The sequence below is a fragment of the Pelophylax lessonae genome (genome assembly GCF_965119305.1).
Source record: "Pelophylax lessonae genome assembly, chromosome: 3".
NCBI classification, from domain to species: Eukaryota; Metazoa; Chordata; class Amphibia; order Anura; family Ranidae; genus Pelophylax; species Pelophylax lessonae.
In genome coordinates, this window is record NC_138770.1 from 550469581 (window position 1) to 550494704 (window position 25124).

Below are 25124 nucleotides of genomic sequence, written 5' to 3' on the forward strand. Positions count from 1 at the left end.
TGGGCATTCTTTGCAAAGTAAATTTGATCACATTCACTAAGCTAAGGGAGAATTCACTTGCAAAGCAAACAGTCTATTTGTCTTTAGTAAATCCGCCCCAGTGTTTCTTTGTCTATTCAGGCAAAGTAACAGTGCCTCCTCAATAGCTCATAATTGTTAAATGTTTTCCAATATCTATTCGATTAATGCATCTAAAACTATTTTACCAAATGCATTCAAGGGTCAGCCCACTAGTTGAGTTTTTGGCAGGTGTTTTAGAGTTAAACAGTCTGACCTTCTGACTGATTTACAGTATTTTATGACATGGTCACTATCAGGGTTTCTTTCTCTGTCTGGATTTTACATGTATTTTATAATATGGAGAAAGCAACAGGTGATACTGAAATATGCAATGGTGGATGAAAACAATCAAAATTTCCAGCCTGAGAGCAAAAGATTCATAGTTATTGCTGTTTAAGCATCCAAAATAATTTAGGAAAAATCCACATATTTTACAAAATTATTATTAGTATAAATAAATTAGTATTACACTGTATATTTGTCTGAACATGTTTTTGCTACCTGTGTCCTACAAACAGCTAAAAAGAAATTATGGAGACAGTTTCAAGACATTTTTCTGACCCTGAAATTGTAGATGTAATTGGTTGATTGCACAGTGCTCAGCCAGGTTGCACAACTGGAAACTTGTAAATTCTAGATTTGATTTATTTGAATTTGGCAGACTGGTAACAAAACATGTCAACTGAAAACCATCAATAATATAAGGTGGATTTAACTAAAAATAAATGGCTTTAGCCTAAACTTTCATCTCATATTTTTATAGGCCTTTAACTGAAGAAGACATTGTTATCGATCCTTTGGAACTGCTGGGAAGGAACATAGTTTTTCAAATTCATATCCAACAGTGTCTAGGAGTTCGATGGCTGAAGGAAGCCACAAACCGAGGGATACAGCTTGGGTGTGTGAGATGTTTGGTGGCCTAATTTTTTATTAAAGGAAATATAGCAGTGTCATCAAAAGGATACATTTGTGGTTTGGTTTGCTGCCTGGAGAAAAACTGAATGAGGGTGGGTGGGGCACTTGTAATATGAACAAACCTCTGCATTTGCCCTATTCTATCAATGATAGCATCCAGGCTGCTCCAGAGCCGCTGGTGACATCTTTGTGTACATTTTTCCCCCCTTCTGATGATGCAACTCCCGCACATGATTTGCAGCTTCCCACCACTGGGCACCACTCTTCAGCTTTTGATAAATCCTGGCAGATTATATTGCATTGAACAGTAACACAAGCTACAGTGATAGAAATCCAACCCTATGTGCTAATAAGCCTACATCGATGCCTTCAGCATCAGAACATAACAATATTATTATATTAATAATATTAATAATGATGTCTTTGATGCAAAGGCCATGGTTCATTAAACTGCTATAGCACTTAAGCTGTTTTAAAAGTGCTTAGGTCAAAATTAAAGTCAAAACTAAAATGACATGAAATAATATTGATTGAGAGGCCACTTTAGAATGCATCGGCTGCCTTCAAGGTGTCCTAAGTTGCATTAGCAGCTTGATGATCTGGACTAATACCTATTTTAATTTTATCTTTAAGGTATTGCTTTTATGATGTCCCTCAGCCACTGTATACAAAGCCAGTTTGGAAAACAGTAAATCCTGTGATTGATCACAAATTGCAGTTTGTTGCCTTGAATGTGTCTAATGAATTTCTTAACTACATGCAGAAGAATGCACTGGTTGTAGATCTCTGGGGCCTTCAAGGTAAAGCTATTTTCTAGATATTTAGTATTAGCTGCTTATTATTAACTTCAATAATGTTTAACTTAGAAGTGATAGGGAAATAATAAATTAGTTGCATTGATATAATTTATAATCAAGTGATGTAATAGCCCATGTGTCTCTAAATTGCAACTTCAGATGTGCCCAGAACTCTTTGGTATTTGGGAATCCCTGAACAGCTAACCTCTTATTATTAGAGATGCATTTCAGATGAGAAAAAAAATCTTTCTAAGAACAGTGACTACCTGTCATCAATAGCACATCCTGAGCAGCCTAGAAGAGAGACAGTCACTGCTGTCTTGCCCATGTATCCCGTGTTTCTGATTTGTGCTCAGATAGAATCCTACTCAACTTCATTTAGTGTACCAGCACACAGATATTTCTAGGCGCATAGGAGCCCTTGCGTAAAACTCCAGTATTTTTCCAGCTTCAGGGAGCCGAAGCTGGGTCATACTGCTGGCCATAGAAGTGTACGGGCTTACACACTTACTTGTACTTGTAAGAAACCATTGCTGTTCTGCATCCGCATTTACCCATGCATGTGTGTTTAATGTATTTTGCCCAAAGACTTCCAAATTCAGCAAATATGTCATACACGCATGGGTGGGTAAATGCTGATGCAAAAGAGCATCAACATTTACAGGAGTACATGTCCACACAGCCATGCACACCACTTGCAGCTCCCTGGGAGTGGGAAAAGTCATCAGTTTTACTCAAGTGCCCCCTTGTGTCCGAAAACATCTGTGTGCATGTACCCTTATTGTAGCTGCTGCTTTAACTAAACAGAGTTGCTGTTACATGAGATGGAGGATCTTGTGATAACGAGTTTGTATCTAAACCAAAAGATTTTTTTTTTTCTTGGATAAAGTGGGGAAGCATTAGAACTCCTATCAGATTTTACTTTTGTCAGGGGTAGCTTATTTAGGGAATACTGGCACCTCTGCAAGATTTTTTCTTTTGTCTGTTTCCCTGTTGCAGATTTTTTTCTCACTTCCTGTTTATGTGAAACATTGTCCCCTGAACAGAAAGTGAGGGGATAGCCCTATAACAGTCCCGGTTAGCAGGATTATATACTTTCCCTATTCTGTGCAAAACTAAAAAGAAAGAGATACCTAATTTCTACTGTCACACCTGGTGCCAGCTAAAACCATTTATTTTTGTGTTGTTTAAAGTGAGAAACTGTTAAAAACTCTGTCGGTTTAACCACACAGGAAATGGGGAGGAAATCTCCTCTAACCCTTCATTACTACATCTAACACTAAAATTATACTTTCTCTATCATTCATTGACAGACACAGCTTCATATCTTCTTAGCCATTGGGTTATGCTCCTCCCATCAGGAATAGGACACTAGGCAGGAAAAAGCTTTCCCCGCACCTATGCGGCTGTCCCTGCAGGTATAACCCCACCCACTCTGCTATAGCCCTCAGTTTGTTTCTGCCTAGTTTAGGAGTAGGACCTAGTTCCCTGCTGGGACTTCGGTCTTAGCTGTTATTTTTTGGGAACCTTTTTTTGTACTTTATTTTTTAAGTAGAGTTCCTGGAGAACTACAAGCAACAGTCGGTTGGCTTTCGGACTGGATATTCTAGATCCTTAAGGTCCCCCTCGCTATGACAGATGGACGGGGACGAGCCCGCGAGTGGACCATCTCGCTGGGATGCAAACAACCTGGAATTCCCTGAGTCACAGCGTACCCCTTGGCTGGCAGCACTTCCATCCCGGGTGGGAGGTAGTCTGCTCGGAGTGTGGCACCCACATGATTCGTGGTATGGTGAGTAAGAGTCCCCCCATTTTTCTGGTGTTCTCGGGGTGGACGTGGGCCCCCTCCATGGAATAGTCAGACCCTAGGGGCATCACTCGGTTCCCCTGGCCTTTCGGACATACCTGGCCCCCCTTCAGCTGTCCCCCCCCTCTCATTACAGGTTCCTACCCTTGGGGGGCGGATAAATTGCAGCTGCTGTGGCGGTTCTGCGGGGGGAGGGTGTTTTTTCTGGTGGTGTCCCCTCCTGGGGACCATCCGATGCCTTTGTCACTGACCCCCCTGAGGGTCCTGGAGACCGCATGGCGGGCCGTGGGGGCCGCCATTTTGCTGTAGACTTGCCCTGCATTAATGTCAGAATCCCTCATTGTAATTTATGGGCAGCCATTTTCTGAATCTTGCCCATAGGAATGCATAGGGCAGCCATTTTCTTGCGGTCCACGGTGCTGGACAGCATAGGCAAGGCATCACACAGTCTAGGCATGACCCAGGTGCTTTCAATTTCTATGTCGGATCGTTTCTTTCTGCTGTACAGATCGTTCCTGCAAGCATCCTTTGGGGTCTCTTGTGGGTTTCCTCACACACACTGCTAACAGACTGTGTTAGGCTGGGACTTGCTGTACCACCAGTGCAGCGGTGCAATTGCGTTTATGCGACTTTTTTAAAGTGACACTACATCTTTTTAAATTTAGTGAACATGGAGTCCCAGGACAAAATTTCACCTACAGACTCCCTCGGTCCGACTGCGGAACCTTCTGGGTTGCAGCCCCTGTCAGCTCTTACAGCAGTTTTGGAAGGCCTAGTGTCAAAAGTGGATTTAGTGTTAAAAAGTAACACTAGCCATAAGCGCCTTTTACCTTCCTCCCCCTCTGTTGTATCTTCAGATTCAGAGGCAGATGTGGCCGCCGCAGAGGCACCCCACCCTGGTGGTTCTGTGTCATCACATTCTGATGGCTACGCGGGAAAGCGCATTGGTGGAAGCACTTATAGTTTCAGTGGGAGAAACTTTAAAAAAGGTGGATGAGTCTACAGTGTCGGGAACGCAGGTGTCTTTTGGCACCCACAAATCCCAGAAATCGGGCAAAGTGTTCCCCTGTCCAGAACTTTTTGACAATATTGTGAATGAACAGTGGGGGCGCATCAAGCACATGTTAGTGGTGCCCAAGCATTTTAAACGCCATTATCCCTTCGCAGATAAAGCCTCCACTCGGTGGACCGTGCCACCAAAGGTGGATCATCCAGGTTCCAGACTGAATAAGTTTACTGTGGTCCCGGTGGAAGAATCCCCAGCCTTTACTGACCCCGTTGATAGACGGATTAAGTCTCTGTCCAGCCATTTACATGTGATAGCGGGCTCCATATTGAAACCAATTTTTGTGACCACCCTGGTGTCACAGACCGTCGCTGAATGGGTGAAGTTACTAAAAGGTGTCTTGGAAATTGAACAGCTCTTCCCGGGGCTGATTGAGCTCTTGGATCAAATGGCTCAAGCCCTTCTGTATTTATGCAATGCGTCGCTGGATGCGGCTCCACTGGTAGCCAGAGTGTCCGTGGTGGGGATTGCTATTAGATGCATGCTGTGGCTAAAAAGCTGGTCTGCGGACCAATCTTTCAAAAAGGCTCTTTCTGACCTTCCCTTTACAGGGAGAGGTTGTTTGGATCCGCCCTAGATGAGTTGATCAAAGGCCTTATGGGTGGGAAGAGTACTCTTCTCCCTCAATCCTCTAAGGGCAAGTGCACAGGAAGGAAGGCAAAGTGTGTCCAGTCCTGGACCTCAAGGCTTTGAACTGCTTTGTGCGGGTGCAGAGGTTTCAAATGTCCATTCGGTAGTGGCATCCCTACACCAGGGAGACTTTTTGGCCTCCATAGATATGAAGGACACATATCTACACATCCCTATCTATGCTGGACAACAGCGTTTTCTCCGCTTTGCTATAGGAGAGGAGCATTATCAATTTGCGGTGTTACCCTTTGGTCTCGCCTCCGCCCCCAGGGTCTTCACGAAGGTGCTGGCTCCGGTGTTGGCATTACTGCGCCAACGGGAGATTTCGGTACTGGGGTACCTGGACGATCTCCTATTGAGGGCGGACTCTCACTCAGCTCTGTTGGTCGACTTGACTGTCACTGTCCGAACACTGCAAGAGTTCAGTTGGAACATCCATTTAAAAAAATCCGCTCTGATACCTTCAATGAGACTGGATTATCTGGGCCTGACTCTGGACTCCACTTTGGTGAGGGTCTTTCTTCCACACGGACAAGTTGTAAAAATTGCAGGGGGCGATCTGGTTGTTGTTAGCAAACAATCTGTTCTCTCTGCGGACTTGCATGTGGGCCTTGGATCCGATGGTATTAACCTTCGAGGGGGTTCTGTTTGCTCAGTTCCACACGAGACCCGTACAAAAGGAGATTCTCGTAAAATAGAACAAGGATTTAAAATCCTTGGATACTTTGATACGGTTGAGTCGCAACACCAAGTCTGCTCTTCTGTGGTGGCTTCACTCGTCACTTCGCCAAGGCAAGTCCTTCCTGCCGTTGTATTGGACGGTAGTAACCATAGACGCCAACCTGTCAGGCTGGGGAGAAGTGCTGGGGAAACTCTGTGCCCAGGGATCTTGGACGATGGAAGAGTCCAAGCTGCCGATAAATATTTTGGAGCTCAGAGCGATAAAGCTTTGCCTAAATTATTGGACAGCTCATCTGCAAGGTTGCCCGGTCCGGATTGAATCGGACAATGCCACAACCGTGGCATACATCCATCATCAAGGGGGCACCAAGAGTGTTTTGGCGGCTCGGGAGGTTGCCAAGATCCTGGAATGGGCAGAAAATTTTGTTCCAGCCCTTTCCGCCATGCATATCCCAGGAGTGGTGAACTGGCAGGCAGATTACCTGAGTCGTCAAGTGTTGGATGAGGGGGAGTGGTCCCTGCACCCGGAGGTGTTTCACCTCCTGTGTGTTCGGTGGGGGACACCCAATGTCAACCTTTTTGCTTCTTGTCTCAACAAGAAGGTTCAGAGGTTTGTGGCCAGGTCAAGGGATCCTCTGGCCGACGCCACAGACGTACTGGTAGCTCCTTGGGGTCAGTATCGACTGATCTATGCGTTCCCTCCACTGAAACTCCTGTCAAAGCTGTTGCCCAGAATAGAGGTGGAAGGGATTACGGTCATTCTAGTGGCCCCAGACTGGCCTCTCTGGTCTTGGTATGCAGACCTGGTAAGGTTGGTCGCTGATGCTCCTTGGAGGTTTCCTCTCAGGGAAGATCTTTGAAGCAGAAAGCTGTCTCAAGGGCTGATCTTCCGTCCTTCTTTACAGTCACTGGTTTTAACGGCGTAGCTGTTAAAAGCCAGGTATCGAAGGATAGAGGTCTTTCTGACTCTGTGATTCCTACACTGTTGAAGGGCAGGAAGTCGACTTCCAGGAAGATCTATCATCGTACGTGGAAATCATACATTTCATGGTGTGAATCTTTGAAAGTGCACCCTCGCTTGTTTTCGGTAGCTAGGGTTTTGACTTTTCTTCAGAAAGGGGTTGAACAGCATTTGGCTTTGGGCACTGTCAAAGGCCAAGTGTCGGCTTTGGCTGTGTTTTTCCAATGTCCTTTAGCTACGTATGCCCTGATTCGCACTTTTATTCAGAGGGTGTGTCATATGGCGCCTCCGAGACGATCCCTGTTACCTCCGTTGGATCTGGATTTGGTGTTATCGGTTCTTCCAAAACCCCCTTTTGAGAACATTAGGGAGATTCCCCTGCTTACATTCTCTCAGAAGGTTGCCTTTTTGGTGGCTATCACTTCTGCCCGCAGGGTGTTTGAACTGGTGGCGTTGTCTTGCCGTTCACCTTATCTGGTGGTCCACAGAGATAAAGTGGTACTTCGACCTAATCAGTCGTTTCTTCCTAAAGTGCGAAAAAAAGAAGGGGGTGCCCTTGTGGTGGGACTTTGAGTGAGGCATTTACACTATATAGCTCAAAGTTGTAGGGTGGCAATAAATGGCAAATTTAATTGATACAGACGTACAAAGTATGACAACAATGTAACAGCAATATTGAAATACAACATAATGGGCATATGACATGTAACATCAATAGTACAAATAAATAAACAAACATATGTTGAACTCATATACTGTAGGAACTCGACGCGTTTCGTGAGTCTTAGTAAGCTCACTCATCAGGAGTATATATGAGATAAATTGTATCTAGGAGTAAAGCAGTAAACAGCATGTTAGTATACATGATTGTATCAGTGAGTGTGATATTGCAACATCTGTATGTGCGAACCATAATCGGAAAATCACACTCACATGTCGCCCAAAGAAAGATGAATGGATTGATGCTCCCATAAGGCGGCGGTTGCCATGGTCTAACCGGGAGCTGACAGGACTGGTGAAAATGGTGAGCGCGGTGGGGAGCCAGGAGAGGAAACAAGAGTAGTGCGGTGGAATTTCTGGTTGGTAATAAGGCATGGGCTGAAAATACATCAATATATATCTCTCTCAACGAAGTATAAAAGTAAAAATATAATAATATAATAAATATAATAGGATAATTAAATCACTGGGTGGTATCCGAAGAGTATGAATGTATATCTATGTAAGAATCTGAGTGACTAAATATATGGGTAATAGACAGCCCAGGCACATGCTATATATAAAATAATGGATTGGATCTTGATGAATCTGTTAGAGTATGGCAATGTAGCTAAGTGTGTGGAAATGTGAAAGAAAGAAGGGAGTACGGGAACATGAGTAATGATGTGAGGACCAAAGAGAAAAAACCAAGTAGTGAAGGATAGTGGTTGAACAGAATGGGAATGGTGAGTCCACTCAGAGTGGATTCAAGGATGGAACGGAAGACAAACTTCATCTGATGCAATGAAAGAACAAAGAAGATCCTTATAAGATGGGACACCATAGTGAACATTTGAGAGGAAGATAAGGGGGGACACTAGGAAGAGGAAATGGGATGAGAATCCTCACCTGAGTACCCACAGCGCAAACACATGATTGCAGTCCTGAGCACCATGTCGTGGTGTTAGGAACAAAAGGTGTGACAAATACACCCATGTCATCCAGTGGTAATGAGTCGGCCGAGGCCGACAACCACAGCCACAGATAAAAAAACACCCGCCAAACCGTGCGGGCACCTAGCCGGCGTTCACACTTGGGGGGGGGGGGCGCATGGTGCCGATATACAGGTGGCCCCGCCCCTAAGGGGGGAGGGGGCAGCCAGAGAGAAAGACTCTCTGTTCGTATATCGCAGCTCCCGGATTAGAAACACAAACACCACCAGGGGGAGCACAACCATCATCAAAGTTGTATATGGTAGAAAATGTGTAGCCAAATAGCTGTGTGTATACAAATAGGACAGCTCAGGACCAAAGGCGGGCATTTTCGCATTTGATCAGGGATGGAGGTATCTACACTGGACAGCACGAGACCATTCCATTATTTAACTTTAACCCGGGTGGAAGACACCCATGCCCGCCTTTGGTCCTGAGCTGTCCTATTTGTATACACACAGCTATTTGGCTACACATTTTCTACCATATACAACTTTGATGATGGTTGTGCTCCCCCTGGTGGTGTTTGTGTTTCTAATCCGGGAGCTGCGATATACGAACAGAGAGTCTTTCTCTCTGGCTGCCCCCTCCCCCGTTAGGGGCGGGGCCACCTGTATATCGGCACCATGCGTCCCCCCCCCACGTGTGAACGCCGGCTAGGTGCCCGCACGGTTTGGCGGGTGTTTTTTTTATCTGTGGCTGTGGTTGTCGGCCTCATTACCACTGGATGACATGGGTGTATTTGTCACACCTTTTGTTCCCAACACCACGACATGGTGCTCAGGACTGCAATCATGTGTTTGCGCTGTGGGTACTCAGGTGAGGATTCTCATCCCATTTCCTCTTCCTAGTGTCCCCCCTTATCTTCCTCTCAAATGTTCACTATGGTGTCCCATCTTATAAGGATCTTCTTTGTTTTTTCATTGCATCAGATGAAGTTTGTCTTCCGTTCCATCCTTGAATCCACTCTGAGTGGACTCACCATTCCCATTCTGTTCAACCACTATCCTTCACTACTTGGTTTTTTCTCTTTGGTCCTCACATCATTACTCATGTTCCCGTACTCCCTTCTTTCTTTCACATTTCCACACACTTAGCTACATTGCCATACTCTAACAGATTCATCAAGATCCAATCCATTATTTTATATATAGCATGTGCCTGGGCTGTCTATTACCCATATATTTAGTCACTCAGATTCTTACATAGATATACATTCATACTCTTCGGATACCACCCAGTGATTTAATTATCCTATTATATTTATTATATTATTATATTTTTACTTTTATACTTCGTTGAGAGAGATATATATTGATGTATTTTCAGCCCATGCCTTATTACCAACCAGAAATTCCACCGCACTACTCTTGTTTCCTCTCCTGGCTCCCCACCGCGCTCACCATTTTCACCAGTCCTGTCAGCTCCCCGTTAGACCATGGCAACCGCCGCCTTATGGGAGCATCAATCCATTCATCTTTCTTTGGGCGACATGTGAGTGTGGTTTTCCTATTACGGTTCGCACATACAGATGTTGCAATATCACACTCACTGATACAATCATGTATACTAACATGCTGTTTACTGCTTTACTCCTAGATACAATTTATCTCATATATACTCCTGATGAGTGAGCTTACTAAGACTCACGAAACGCGTCGAGTTCCTACAGTATATGAGTTCAACATATGTTTGTTTATTTATTTGTACTATTGATGTTACATGTCATATGCCCATTATGTTGTATTTCAATATTGCTGTTACATTGTTGTCATACTTTGTACGTCTGTATCAATTAAATTTGACATTTATTGCCACCCTACAACTTTGAGCTACATAGTGTAAATGCCTCACTCAAAGTCCCACCACAAGGGCACCCCCTTCTTTTTTTCGCATTTGATCAGGGATGGAGGTATCTACACTGGACAGCACGAGACCATTCCATTATTTTTTCTTCCTAAAGTGGTTTCTGATTTCCATTTGAATGAAGACATTGTGTTGCCTTCACTCTGTCCTAAGCCCAAGCATCCCAAGAAATTTGCTTTGCATTCTTTGGATGTGGTTCGGGCAATTAGAGTTTACCTGGTGGCTACTGAATCCTTCAGCAAATCAGACTCTCTTTTTGTCCTTACCGAAGGACCTTGAAAAGGATTGGCTGTGTTTGCTGCGACCATATCCAGATGGATCAGGCAGACGGTGGTTCAGGCTTATTCACTTAAAGGTAAGTGAAGTTCACTGAAGTTCCTCCTTTCCCGGTGAAGGCACATTCTACTAGAGCGCTAAGTGCCTCTTGGGCTTTTCGCCATCAGGCACCAGTGATGCAAGGTGGCAACGTGGTCACCAGTGCACACGTTCACAAAATTCTACAAGGTAGATGTGTTGGTTCCTTCAGATGCCTCTTTTGGCCACAAGGTTTTGCATGCTTCTGTTTAAAATAGATCTTTTTTCTCTTTGAGGGTGAATCTCTTTTCTAGGTGAGTTTCAGTTGTTCCTGGTTGAGCTTGTGCATTGTTTTTCCTTCCCCTCATGATAATACTGCTTTGGGACGTCCCAATGGCTAAGAAGACATGAAGCTGCATCTGTCAGTGAACGATAGAGAAAACTGGATTTTTGACTTACCATAAAATCCTTTTCTCTGAAGTTCATTGACAGACACAGCACGCTCCCCTCTAATTATGAGTGGAATGGGGTTGTTGTCTTCTAAACACTGCTTGCAACAAAACTGAGGGCTGTAGCAGAGTGTGTGGGGCTATGGCTGTAGGGACAGCCCCATAGACGTGTCCTATTCCAGATGGGAGGAGCATAACCCAATGGCTAAGAAGATATGAAGCTGCGTCTGTCAATGAGCGTCAGAGAAAAGGATTTTACGGTAAGTCAAAAATCCAGTTTTTTAGCAAGCATTCAACTTTACCTTATAGCAAAACAACCTGTGCTTGGCGTGTTCGGTTCAAATACATTTACTACTTACTGAGTAAACTAAAGATTTACCCTTCAGGATATACTATACATGTCTCATTAGAAACAAATAATCTCTTGATTAGCACAATGAAGTAAACTGAGGAGAACATGTCAAGTCCAGCTAAATGCAGTCTGCATGTACCCTAGTCTTATACCTTCACAGTCTCTGCAGACACTATTCTCAAGCATTGTACAATAGTATTTCATGTCATGTTTTTGCATATAAAAGTTAAAAACATATATTCCTAGCCTGTAATCCCACAACACCTGGATTTTATGGTTTACATGGAAACTCTGTTGGTTTTTAATCAATATGATTTTACAATTTTTAAAAGGTTATACATTTATAAATTGATATAGATTTTTTTTAAATGTGTATAAAGACCTTTATTGTACAAATTAATATTTAATACATTGTGTTTTCATGTGTGCAGTGCATGCTGAGTTGCCTATTAGAGAGCTCCGCAGCAGCGCTGCATTCTTTGACTACTACAGAGTAAAGATCTGTGTATGTAACCTGAGATTCGGAAGTCAGGTCTTCAGTCACAGCACAGCAGTGAACCAGCTACTCAAAATTCTAGATTGTCACTGGACTCACACAAATCAATTGATTGCTGCAAATGAATAAATGTGAAATAGTTATATACAGTATTTCATTTTTACCCAAACAAAAAAAAACACATAATAAAAATATTTTCCACTATTTCATTTTTCACTCCTGAACATAATACATAAATAATATACCATGTATGGAAAAGCCTAGACATTGAGGTTGATTTACTAAAACTGGAGGATGCAAAGTCTGGTACAACTGTGCATGGTAGCCAATCAGCTTCTAACTTCAGGTTGTTCAAATAACCACTTCAGAAGATTGACCTCCAGAAGATTTACCCCCCTTCATGACCAGGCCATTTATTGCTATATGGCACTGCGTTACTTTTATATGACAATTGCACAATAACATTTATGTCCTTCTTTTCCCATAAACAGAGCTTTCTTTTGGTGGTATTTGATCACCTCTGCTGTTTATATTTTTTGCGCTATAAACAAAAGAAGACCGACAATTTTGAAAAAAAAAAATAAATAAATAATAACTTTTACTTTCTGCTATTAAACACATCCAATAAAAATTGAAAAAAAGTCAAATTTATTCATCAAGTTAGGCCAATATGTATTCTGCTACATATTTTTGGTGAAAAAATCCCAATAAGTTTATATTGACTGGTTTGCGCAAAAGTTATAGCATCTACAAACTATGGGATACATTTATGGAATTTTTATTTATTTTTTTATTGTTTATTAGTAATGGCAGCGATCAGCGACTTATAGTGGGACTGCAAAATTGCGGCAGACAAATCGGATACTAACTGACACTTTTTTGGGAACCAGTGACACTTAAGGCCCGTACACACGTAGCGATTGTCGGCCGTAAATATTCGGCCGCCGAACGATTGGCCGATTGTCGGCTTGTTAGTATGATGCTTCCGACAACCGACAGCGACTTTTCGGCCGAACAGAATCGGGTGTGCAGGCTATAAAATTTTTGTTGGCCGTCACCAGAACGGCCGATTGTTCGCAAGTCAGTACAGAATTCGGCCGACAAACAGCAGATTAGCAAGACTGGGCATGCTCTGAGAAAAAAAAAGACACGGAAAGTTAACCATCACATGACATCACTTCTGCAGTCGGCTGTTGTTGGCCGACAAAATTCGTGTGCAGTCTTTAGCACTTTTCAGCCGACAGGACAGCACCGGACAAAAGACGGCCGATCGTTCGGCCGACATTCGGTACGTTTGTACGGGGCTTTATTCAGTGATCAGTGCTAAAAATATGCAATGCCACTGTACTAATGATACTGGCTGGAAAGGAGTTAACATCAGGGGTGATCAAAGGGTTAACTGTGTGCCTAGCCCTGCTATAGGGGAAAAGGGGGGCAGAGGAAACTCCTGTGTGTGTGGGGGGAGGGGAAGTGATTTGAAGGGGGCCCGAGGACACTGTTATGGGCAGGGCCTCCCCCATAGTAGTGTCCTCTTCCACCCTTTACATCACCGCCCCCCCCCCCCCCGGATTCCCTGCATTCTGAGCACAACGCACTCCTGAACCCTGCATTCTGAGCGCAACACACTCCTGAACCCTGCATTCTGAGCGCAACGCACTCCTGAACTCTGCAATCTGAGCGCAAAGCACTCCTGAACCCTGTGCAGTGTTTAAAATTAAATTTTAGTTTTTTTTATGATATAAAATGATGGATGCGGGGGCCTTTTGATAGGCATCTTTTTTTTTTTTTTTGGGCGGGGGGGGGGGGGCAGCATTTTATTTTTGGACCCAGGCAGCACAATATCTTGGGCCAGCCCTCTCTCTCTAGGGTAATCTGGGTTCCACAAGCTACCTGCCCAAAGCAACTCCCATCACATATTTCCCCTTTCGGCAGGAAACACAGAAGGAGACCCCAAACGGGTTGACTTCGAAGTTAGTTCATAGTTCCAGTCCCCCAATGCCCGTATCCACACACTACGCCAAACAAATTGTCCCGAACAGAGCATTACTCACCCAGCCATCCTCTGCCTCTCTCATAGAACATACCTGCCGCTGGGGAGAAGCGTGGACTGGCCCTTCTCCCTGGAGTCCTTTCAACCGCTGGAGAGAAGTCAGGGTGGCTGTACTCACTCCGTCATGCTGTTGGGGATCTGGGCCGACTGCCCAGCATCCCTGGGATATAAAGGTAAAGACTTCAGTCCCATCCACTACCACAAGAAATCCATCTTTTTTTATTTGAGGGCAGAGGCCAGCATCACGTTCTCTGTTGCCAGCTCTTCTGATGGGTTGGTGACATCATTCTGGGGTGCCGTATGCTGCTGGGATGGGGAGCTGGCTGCTCCATCTCCCTTCCATTATTTTGCTGCTGGGACGACATGTCTCTGGTACTGTCTCCCAGGTGCACAGATCCTTGCTGGGGAGGGAAGACAGTTTCCTCCACCCTGGCTAACTGTTGGGGAGGGAAGACCAACACCTCCTCTCCCTTCTCCCCCTGGATCATGATCTGCTGCTGGTGACCGCCACCTTCTCACACTGGACCTCTGGAACTGCCATGAGTGTAGGGCAGAGGTCTTGGCCCTCTGTCAGCGCTTCAGCTGGAGAAATTTCTTGTAACTCCACAGATGCTGCTGGCTGGAAATCCCATGTCCCTGTCAGTGTTGTGGGAGAAAAGCCGTCTGCCTCTTCTCTCAAGAAGGTTGAAGCTGCTGTTGGTGCTGGGCAGAACTCAGTGACAATTGGCCCTGATGCAAGCTCTTCACTTGGAGGCTCACCAAGTTGTTCTACCTCAGCAGAAAAATCTATTAAATCCCCAGTCTCTGGAATTAGTGTCTGGGCATCGAGGTTCACCACCTCTTGTCTGTGGAACCCAGATGTAATCGGTGCAGGTCAGAGGCTAGCAGAGCTCTGCCCTGTTGTCAGCACTTCAGCTTTGGTGACGACAATCTCTGGAGTTTCCGTTGCCGATTCTGGGGCATGCTGCTGAATGTGTTCTAGCTGTTCCCTGTATGCCCTTTCCAGTTGTTGTTCTTTCCTTAGGAAGTATTCCAGATCAGGTTTCAGCTCTGAGACCCCTGCAAGCCCAAGCATTGCCTCTCTGTATTCTTGCAGGTCCTCAAGGGTAGGTTCCCCTTCATCGCCAAACACAAAACCATCTGCAAGGCTCTCCCACAGCAATCCAGGGCCACCAAAGTCATATCCCTCCAGAGAGTATTGTGTTGTCTCCCCTAAATATTCCTGCTCTGCGTGCCATTGCAGAGCCCAATATCGATTGTCCAGCTCTATCTCCTGCTGGACCAGCCTGTCCAACTTGGACACCCAATGCTCCTGGGGACGCTCTCCCAGGAAATGGCCCGTTGCCTTGGGGTTGGAAAGCACCTGCCCTGGTGTATACCAGTGACCTGGAGGGCTCAAACCCAGACCTCCAACCGATCCTGCTGCCTGATCTCCAGGTATTGTTCCACAGACACAGTCCTGGGGATTGCTGGAAGGGCGATCCGCAGCAGCCCCTGCAACTCTGATGCCAGGTCCATATCTCCGTTGGGTGACCTTAGTCTGCTAGCCCGATCTTGGATCCCGGTGGTGGTTTGGAAGTGTTCACAGTAAGGAAGCTATCCCACCGCTTGCAACCAATGTGACGGAACCGTCCCATACACATATGTGGTGCAATATACACACAAGTATAGTACAAAAAAAAATGTTTGTTTTCTTCCTGACCAGACAAATTTACTTTTTGACCACAAAACACTAGCTATGTTTAATTAATATTTTCCAAGCTAAATCTCAGTGGGATTATCAGTTGATTAACCTCTTTCTGCCGCCTGCGCGCATTTTACACCAGACAGGAAAGTAGCTACCTGGGCCCCCTTTTTGAACTACCAACCTGATCCTGAGGGCATAAGGGCTGGTATCATCAAAACTGGGACTAACTTATTAAAAAAATAAATAAATAAATAAAAAGAATGAAATATTTAAAGAATATGTAAACCCAACATTTCATATTGCTGATATGTGCCTGCTGTACTATGTATCATGAAAGTATCCTTTTCTCTTTGTCTTGCTTCTTTTGTGTGAAATCCCTGGTGTTCCTGCCCATCCCTCTGCTTACCTATTAAAAACTGACCACACTAAGCAGAACACCACACTGTGGTCGGTTCTCTAGCCATGTTGGGAACTCCAATCATCAGACTTGTCTTGACATCCCAAAAGCCCCCCCTCCCCCGGCACAGCCATTCACTGGAAAGCTTAGGGTGCCGATGTTTCTCCTCCCCAGCTCTTATGCAGCTGAGACTGAGGGAATGTGATCACTTATAAAAAAGAAAAAAAATACTTATAATGCTGTTTTATATCTATAGCCGTGGCCAACAATTTTGAGAATGACACAAATATACATTTTTACAAAGTCTGCTGCTTCCATGTTTTTAGATCTTTTTGTCAGATGTTACTATGGTATGCTGAAGTATAATTACAAGCATTTCATACGTGACTGTCAAAGGCTTTTATTGACAATTACAATAAGTTTATGCAAAGAGTCAATATTTGCAGTGTTGACCCTTCTTTTTCAAGACCTCTGCAGTTCACCTTGGCATGCTGTCAATCAACTTCTGGGCCACATTCTGACTGATGGCAGCCTATACTTGCATAATCAATGCTTGATGCTTGTCAGAATTTGTGTGTTTTGTTTTGTTCACCCGCCTCTTGAGAACCACAAGTTCTCAATGGGATTAAGGTCTGGGGAGTTTCCTGGCCATGGACCCAACATTTCGATGTTTTGTTCCCCAAGCCAATTCGGTATCACTTTGCCTTAAAGCAAGGTACTCTATCAGGCTGGAAAATGCATTGCTATAAGGCATGTTCGTCACTAGTGATGGGCCGAACATCCCCCTGTTCGGTTCGCACCAGGACATCTCGAACAGGAAAAAAGTTCTAGCGAACATGCAAACTCTATTAAAGTCTATGGGACACGAACATGAAAAAGTCCTCATTTTAAAGGCTTATATGGAAGTTATTGCCATAAAATGTGTATGGGGACCTGGGTACTGCCCTGGGGGACAAGTATCAATGCAAACAAATGTTTTTAAAACATTGTTTTTACAGGAGCAGTGATTTTAATAATGCTTAAAGTGAAATAATAAAAATTAAAAATTCCTTTAAATATCGTGCCTGGGGGGTCCCCATAATGTGCCTGTAAAGTAGCGCATTTGCATGATGTATGTAGCCTGCTGCAGCAATACTGACATTCCTAAAGGAAAAAATGTAATTTAAACCTGCTCGCTGCTGTAATGTATTGTCGGCTCCCAGCAATACAGATTTAAAAAAAATGAAACAAATGGCGTTGGGTTCTCCCCCCCCCCCCCAGTCCAAAGGGACTGGTATGGATTTTAAGGGGAACCTCGTGCAAGAATTGAAAGAAATGGCATGGGGTCCCCCCCCAAAATCCATACCAGAGCCTTATCCGAGCAAGCAGCCTGGCTGGCCAAGATAGGGTTGGGGGGGGGGGGTGAGCAAAGCACCTTGTCCCCTTGTTGATTGGGACAAGGGCCCCTTCCGAACAACCCTGGGCTGTGGTTGTCAGGGTCTGCCAGTGGGGAGCTTATCGGAATCTGAAAGTCCCCTTTAACAAGGGGCTCCCAGATCCCGCCCCCATGTGAATAGATACCCCTACCCATTCACCAATAATGTGTACAAAAAAAAAACACAAAAGTTTTTGACAAGCCCTTTATTAAAAAATAAAAGTAAAAAAATAGTGTCCCCCAATGTAAATCCATAGTCAATCATGTCGCCCGCCGCACCCGAAAAATAGAAAATAAAAAAGATGCTCCCGCCTCTTCACACACCTCCCGGCGCTCAAGTGGCTCATTAGCCGGGAGGGGTCTAAAGAGGCGGGAGCATCTTTTTTTTTTTTTTCTATTTTTCGGGTGCGGCGGGCGACATGATTGACGATAGATTTACATTGGGCGACACTATTTTTTTATTTTTTAATAAAGGACTTGTCAAAAACTGGCTTTTGTGGTTTTTTTTTTTAACACTTTTTTGGTGAATGGGTAGGGGTACGATCTATCCGATATCCATTTACATAGGGAGGGGGGATCTGGGGGCCCCCTTGTTAACCACTTGCCGACTGCTCACAGTATACTTACTGCGGCAGTCAGCCCCTCACAGGCAGAGCAACTTAGGTCTACGTCATTAGCCTGTGAGGCTCTGGGGAGCGAGTGCGCGCCGCCGGAGGCGGGCTCCCGCTCGGTCACGGACCCCCCCCCCCCCCACGCGTGTGACCGGCGGACCCGATGTCTGCCGGTCACTCGGCGATCGTCGGGGGAGAGGGAGAAAGGCAGGCGGCTAATGTAAACAAGCCGCCTGTCATTCTCCCCGGTGTAGAAACGATGATCACACGGTTCTACTAAGTAGGATCGTTGATCATTGTTCCTACACCTCAAGCCACAGCCAATCACAGTTAGAATCACGCCCCTAGGGACACACACAGCCCCTCCCTCTCAAATAAAGTTAACCCCTTCACTGCCAGTGTATTTTTACAGTAACAGTGCATATGTATAGCACTGATTACTGTAGAAATGTCACTGGTAACCCCAAAAGTGTCAAAAATGTCAGTCAAGGGTCTGATCTGTCCGCCGCAATGTCGCAGTACCGCAAAAAAAAACGCAGATCGCCGCCATTACGCGTTAAAAAAAAACAACAAAAATGACAGAAATCTTTCCCTTTGTTAGTAAACGCAATAACTTTTGCGCAAACCAATCAAAATATGCTTTTTGCGATTTTTTTTTTTACCAAACATATGTAGCATAAAACAAATTGGCCGAAAATGTTAAAAAATTTTGATTTTTACATTTTTTTTGGGGGGGAATTTCATATAAAAAAATGTGAAAAATATTGTTATTTTTGCAAAATTGTCGCTCTTTTTTTGTTTATAGCGCTTGATCAAAAAATCGCAAAGGTGATCAAATACCACCAAAAGAAAGCTCTGTTTGTGGGAAAAAAAGGATTTTAAATTCGTTTAGGTACAGCGTCGCACGACCGCGCAATGGTCCGTTAAAGTCACGCAGTGCCGAATCGCAAAATACCCCCTGGTCAGGAAGGGGGTAAAATCTTCCGGGGCTTAAGTGGTTAAAGGGGGCTTCCAGATTCTGATAAGCCCCCACCCGCAGATCCTCCAAAACTACAGCCCAGGGTTGTCGGGAAGAGGCCCTTGTCCTAATCAACATGGGGACAAAGTGCACCCCAAACCACCTTCCCCATGTTGAAGGCAAACAGCTGGTAAGGTTCAAGAGAGGTGGGGGCGCTCGCTCATCCCCCCCCCCCCATCCTGGCAAGTCAGGCTGCTTGCTCAGGTAAGGGTCTGGTATGGATTTTGGGGGGGCACGCAGTTTTTTTTTTTTCATTTTGGCATGGAGTTCCCCTTAAAATCTGTACCAGACCCGAAGGACCTGGTATAGATTTGGAGGGGGGACCCCATGCCCGTTTTTTTTTTTAAATTCTGTCCAAGGGTTCCCCTTAACCACTTAAATACAGGGAACTTTCACCCCCTTGCTGCCTAGACCAATTTTCAGCTTTCAGTGCTCATTGGCCTCTATGGGAAATCTCGGTCTGCTTGACATGGCACTGCTCCCTGTCTTTAAAATTGGCGTCTATGGGAAATCTCAGTCAGCTTGGCATAGCACTGCTCATGAACTATAAGTGACAGGGAAAACAAAAGCCCATTTTGCTGCTGAAGACATTTGATGACAAAACGCGTACGGCGCCGTCACATCACTTCCGGTTCCGGCTTTCGTGTGGAACGCATTGCATTCCAGGGACCCGATTTATTGCTTTTAACTTGTCTGCTTAATTGTGAGTACCCATTTTTACCTAACTGAAATAAAGGCTACCCATACAGTATTACACTATGTGCCCTCCCCCTACTTCACATGGCTCTTCCACTTAATACACTGTCCCGCTGATACCCACTGACATCCCTGGAGTACCGGAGGTATTACTCCACCCACCAAGTGTGGACCCCACAGGATCCTTGGATATCCTTTAGAGGAACCCCCTGAACATCCCGGAGCCCTACAGGGATCTCCCGGTCCACCCTTACATCAGGATAACTTGAGGGAACCAGGATCCACCAGAGGGATTGCTTTTACTACTATATATACCCGCTCTATACCCCTGTGTGGGGTGGGTATTTCTGGTGAGTTTGCTACTTACCTTAGGGGCCACCAAGCACCTCACCATATCACCCACCACAGGATCACCACTGGGATTGCCGCATGGAAATTTAACACCATATATGGACTGTTTCCGTTAGCTGATTTATTGCCACTTTATTTGATTTATTAGTGCACAGTGTCACTTTATTGGTTTAACTACTTTCTGTCAGCCAATCTACCAGCTGACATATTGTCACTTTTTGATACTTATGTGCACAGCGTCACTTTATTATATATTCTCTTCTTTATTTTCTACCGTTAGATTGTACCTTATCACTTACTGTACCTGATATTTATTGCCACTATCAATTACCTATTTCGTTACCAAGCATATATATATATATATATATTTTTTTTTTGCCACTCAGCACTTTAAGGTGATATTAATTTTTTATTTGCACTTGTATCCATTGTTAATTTTTGCACTATTACTTCACAGCACGTGACACCTTATATCTTTGCATATTGTGCTTTTGTTTTAGTCACTTTTTTAGCTTATTGCCTGGATTTATTGTATATTCATCCATTACCGCCATCTACTGGTTTTATTATGCTACTAGCTATTTCTAGTCTATTGCTTTGATTCATGTGCCTCAGATACCAGTGAGACACTTCATATACTCACCACCTATCCCTGCCATCACCACTTATTACTTATCTCTTTGCATACTTCCATCCATTGGACCTATTATTAGGCAGCACCATTTCCCTCTTTTCCTTTTGTTTACATTTATATAGTCTTTTTGGTTATAGATAAGGGAGGCTGCAGCCTAATTTACCTTTTCCTTAGCGCAGAGTATTTCCTTTTTTATAAGTGACAGGGACACAAAACTTGTGGAGCACTGAAAGGGGACCCAGGACTACAACATATCTATACATTATAAAAGTTGGGTATGCCTGTTCACTACACTGACTGCACTAAACTAACTCAACTCACTATCCACTAACTACCTACCTAACCTCTATTATAACACACTATAAACGGCTGCCATGTAAGCAGCAGCCTTATATAGTGTTGGGCATGGACTTAGCCCGTGAGCCATGATTGGCTAAAGGCAGCCTGCCTTTGCCCAATCATGGCTCTTACAGGACACTGTGCTGTGATTGGCCAAAGCATACAGGTCATGTGCATGCTTTGGCCAGTCATTAGTAATGTATTCACTGCACCAGCACAGTGCATTATGCGCTCATCGGTGGGCAAACTTCCCGTCGAGCGCCCCATTCGTTCGTGTGTTCAGCAAACACTCGAACAGCTGATGCTCGAATCAAGCCCATCCCTATTTGTCACCAAACTGTTCCTGGATGGTTGGGAGAAGTTGCTGTCGGAGGATGTTTTTGTACCATCTAGATCTTTATTCATGGCTGTGTTCTTAGGCAGAATTGTGAGTGAGCCAACTCCCTTGGCTGAGAAACAACCCCACACAATGAATGGTCTCAGGATACGTTACTGTTGTCTTGACACAGGACTGATGGTAGCGCTCACCTTTTCTTCTCCGGACAAGTTTTTTTTCCGGATTCCACCAAACAATTGGAAAAGGGATTATTCAGAGAAAATTACTTTACCCCAGTCCTCAGCAGTCCAATCCCTGTACCTTTTGCAGAATATCAGTCTGTCCCTGATGTTTTTCCTGGAGAGAAGGGGCTTCTTTGCTGCCCTTCTTGACACCAGGCCATCCTCCAAAAGTCTTTACCTCACTGTGCGTTCAGATGCACTCACACCTGCCTGCTGCCATTCCTGAGCAAGCTGTGCACTGGTGGTGCCCCGATCCCGTAGCTGCATCAATTATAGGAGACTCTCCTGACGCTTGCTCGACTTTCTTGGATGCCATGAAGGCTTCTTTACAAATGCAGTGGAAATGTTTTTTATGGGATTAGGTTAATTTTCATGGCAAAGTGGGGCTTTGCAATTAATTGCAATTCATCTGATCACTCTTAATAACATTCTGGAGTATATGCAAATAGCCATCATAAAAATGGAGGCAGCAGACCTTTGTGAAAATAATATTTGTGTTATTCTCAAAACTTTTGGCCATGGCTATATACACAAATGTTTTGCCTTCCATTTTGTTTTTAAACTGAATGGGTTGTTTTACAAGGTGACGGTTTACATATACTTTGATACCAGTAAATTAGAAACCAGGAGATCATATCACAGAAGTATATATTGCAAATGTAATTATTCACTCATCTCTAACTGGAAAGGAGATGAGGCTGTAGAAAATTCTTGACATTCTCTGTCTACTTCATTATTTCTCCAGATTTAAAATTAACAGACTCAAACTGAAACACATATTCTTATGGATTTGCAGAAGGCTGTACTGAACATGACTGGTCACTGCCAGATATAGAAAGTACCAAGGAAGGCTATATTCTAATTGACTACATGAAAACATTACTCCCTGCATCTACTTTGATGGTATGTACATGAAATTCACTTTTAAATTATTACTGTTATACCATAATACTACTTCTTGCTGCATACATGGATTTCTAGTAGAATGTCATTTTTCACAAGCACCTAAATGCCTAGAGTACATCCAACACACAATAACAGGGCCAACACACTGCCTGGAGATGGTGTTCTAGTGAAGGTTAGAACTTTGTCCTTTAGTAAGAGTTGGGGCCTCTGGGGATGAGCGATCCTGTCTCTGAAGACAACTCCCTAGTGACAAGATCACTAAGGCCGGCCATACACAGTTCGAATCTCGGCCGGTTAAACAGGAACTGGCCGAGATTGGAACTGTTAATGGGCAGACTGAATGTACCAAGTTGATCGATTGATCAACTTGGGCACAACCAGCCTGCTGGACTCTCTTGTGCCGCTAGCAATAATCACTGTCTTCTCCCAGCAGGGATGGCTTCCCCTGCCAGAAGAAGACAGTTGCTGAGTCCCCTGTCAACACTGTCTGTGTTTATAAGGGAATAATGTGGTTGCAGGAAAGAAATTTGCACTGTGTATGGCCAGTCAAAGAGACGAATTACAATTTCCAAGAGGCTCACTCGCTAACCTGACCAATGAGTTCCTAGTGAGTGAGATTTTGCAGCATTCTAGGCCAGCAAGGAAGCAACTCCATAGGGAAAATGGCCACCCCATCTGACATGGCCTTAAAATGTCATTAAACTCACTGTAACAATGTCATGAGGAACATCAAGAAACCTAACATTATTATCAAAAATTTCTAGCACACATGAAAAAAAAAATGTTCCAAAATACTGTTTTTCACTGCGATATTCATGGTCACGTGACATAACGTAACTTCTCCCCACTGCAATGTGAGATCAGAGGGTGGAGCAATTTAGAAAGCTCTGGCAAAGCCTGCAGGTATCATTCAGAAGTTAAAGGCTCATATGTATTCTGATAATAGACTGGCAGTGAGACTCCCTGTATAGATCATACTCGCCCCACTTGAAACCTGCCCCTCACGTCCCAGCAGGGTGTGTATCACATGGGGTGGCTGGCAGGGAATAAGACTCCATCAGTTATTACTACTGGGGCCACCCCACAAGCACACACACACATGATCATGGGGGTGGGGAACAGAGGAATTACATCTTTATTACCAAAAACCTCACCTCTACCTCCTTACAACAAAAATCGTGCAACGTGTTTGAAAAGGGGGACAAGAACGGTAAATTATTGGCCCTACTCACAGCGACTGGCAGTCCTCAGACGGTGGTCTAGTGCATAACTTCCCTGACCGGCGAGTTATTAGTTACATAGTTACATAGTTAGTGAGGTTGAAAAAATCAAGCAAAAAGGAATGACCGCACTTCCGATGAAATTCAGAAAAAGGAGTGTCTTTATTCCACATCAATTAAATGGCAAATACAGGTACACACTGTGAGTGCAGGACAAAAACGGTAGACGCGTTTCACGACTGGATGTGTCGCTTACTCATTACCAGTCACCAGACACATCCAGTCGTGAAACGCGTCTACCGTTTTTGTCCTGCACTCACAGTGTGTACCTGTATTTGCCATTTAATTGATGTGGAATAAAGACACTCCTTTTTCTGAATTTCATCGGAAGTGCGGTCATTCCTTTTTGCTTGATGTAATCCTGGATTGCGGATCCGACCAGCACCTGATCCCAGTCTCACCTGGAGCGGTCTCCCCAGCTTGGACTCTGAGGTTGAAAAAAGACATCAGTCCATCCAGTTCAACCTATGATGTGTGTGTGTGTTTGCTTTTAACCGTACATTGTATACCCCTGTATGTTGTGGTCTTTAAGGTGTCCATCTAATAGTTTTTTTAAACTATTAATGCTCCCTGCTGATACGACTGCTTGTGGAAGAGAATTCCACATCCTTACCGCTCTTACAGTGAAGAACCCCTTACGCACTTTAAGGTTAAACTGCCTTTCCTCAAGTTTTAGTGAGTGGCCACGTGTCTTATTGTATCTCCTTTCTCTGAATAGTTTGTTCCTTATGCTAGGGTCGCCAGTACAGTATTTGTACATTGATATCATATCCCCCCTCAATCGTCTCTTCTCCAGAGAGAATAGGTTCAGTGCTTGTAGTCTTTCCTCATAGCTGATGTCCTCCATTCCCCTAATTATTTTTGTTGCCCTTCTCTGGACTTTCTCCAGTTCCAGCACATCCTTCCTGAGGACCGGTGCCCAGAACTGGACAGCATACTCCAGATGTGGCCGGACCAGAGTCTTGTAGAGTGGAAGAATAATCTCTTTATTTCTGGAGTAAATCCCCTTTTTTATACAACCCAGTATTCTGTTGGCTTTGCTTGCGGCGGCTTGGCATTGCATAGCATGCCACTGCCAAGCCTGTTGTCTACCAGTACCCCCAGGTCCCTTTCCATCC

General features: G+C 44.4%; 1 protein-coding gene across 1 annotated transcript in view; it reads left to right on the plus strand.

The window, feature by feature from the left end:
* LOC309551420 (kinesin-like protein KIF28P) overlaps positions 1-25124 on the plus strand; it is a gene marked incomplete at its 5' end in the record, with an annotated part of 119738 nt that overhangs the window by 57449 nt on the left and 37165 nt on the right. The window contains 3 exons of the mRNA XM_082251994.1: positions 824-958; positions 1609-1775; positions 22617-22723. Of these exons, the coding sequence (XP_082108120.1) occupies positions 824-958; positions 1609-1775; positions 22617-22723 (409 nt within the window). The remainder of the gene's footprint in view (positions 1-823; positions 959-1608; positions 1776-22616; positions 22724-25124) is intronic.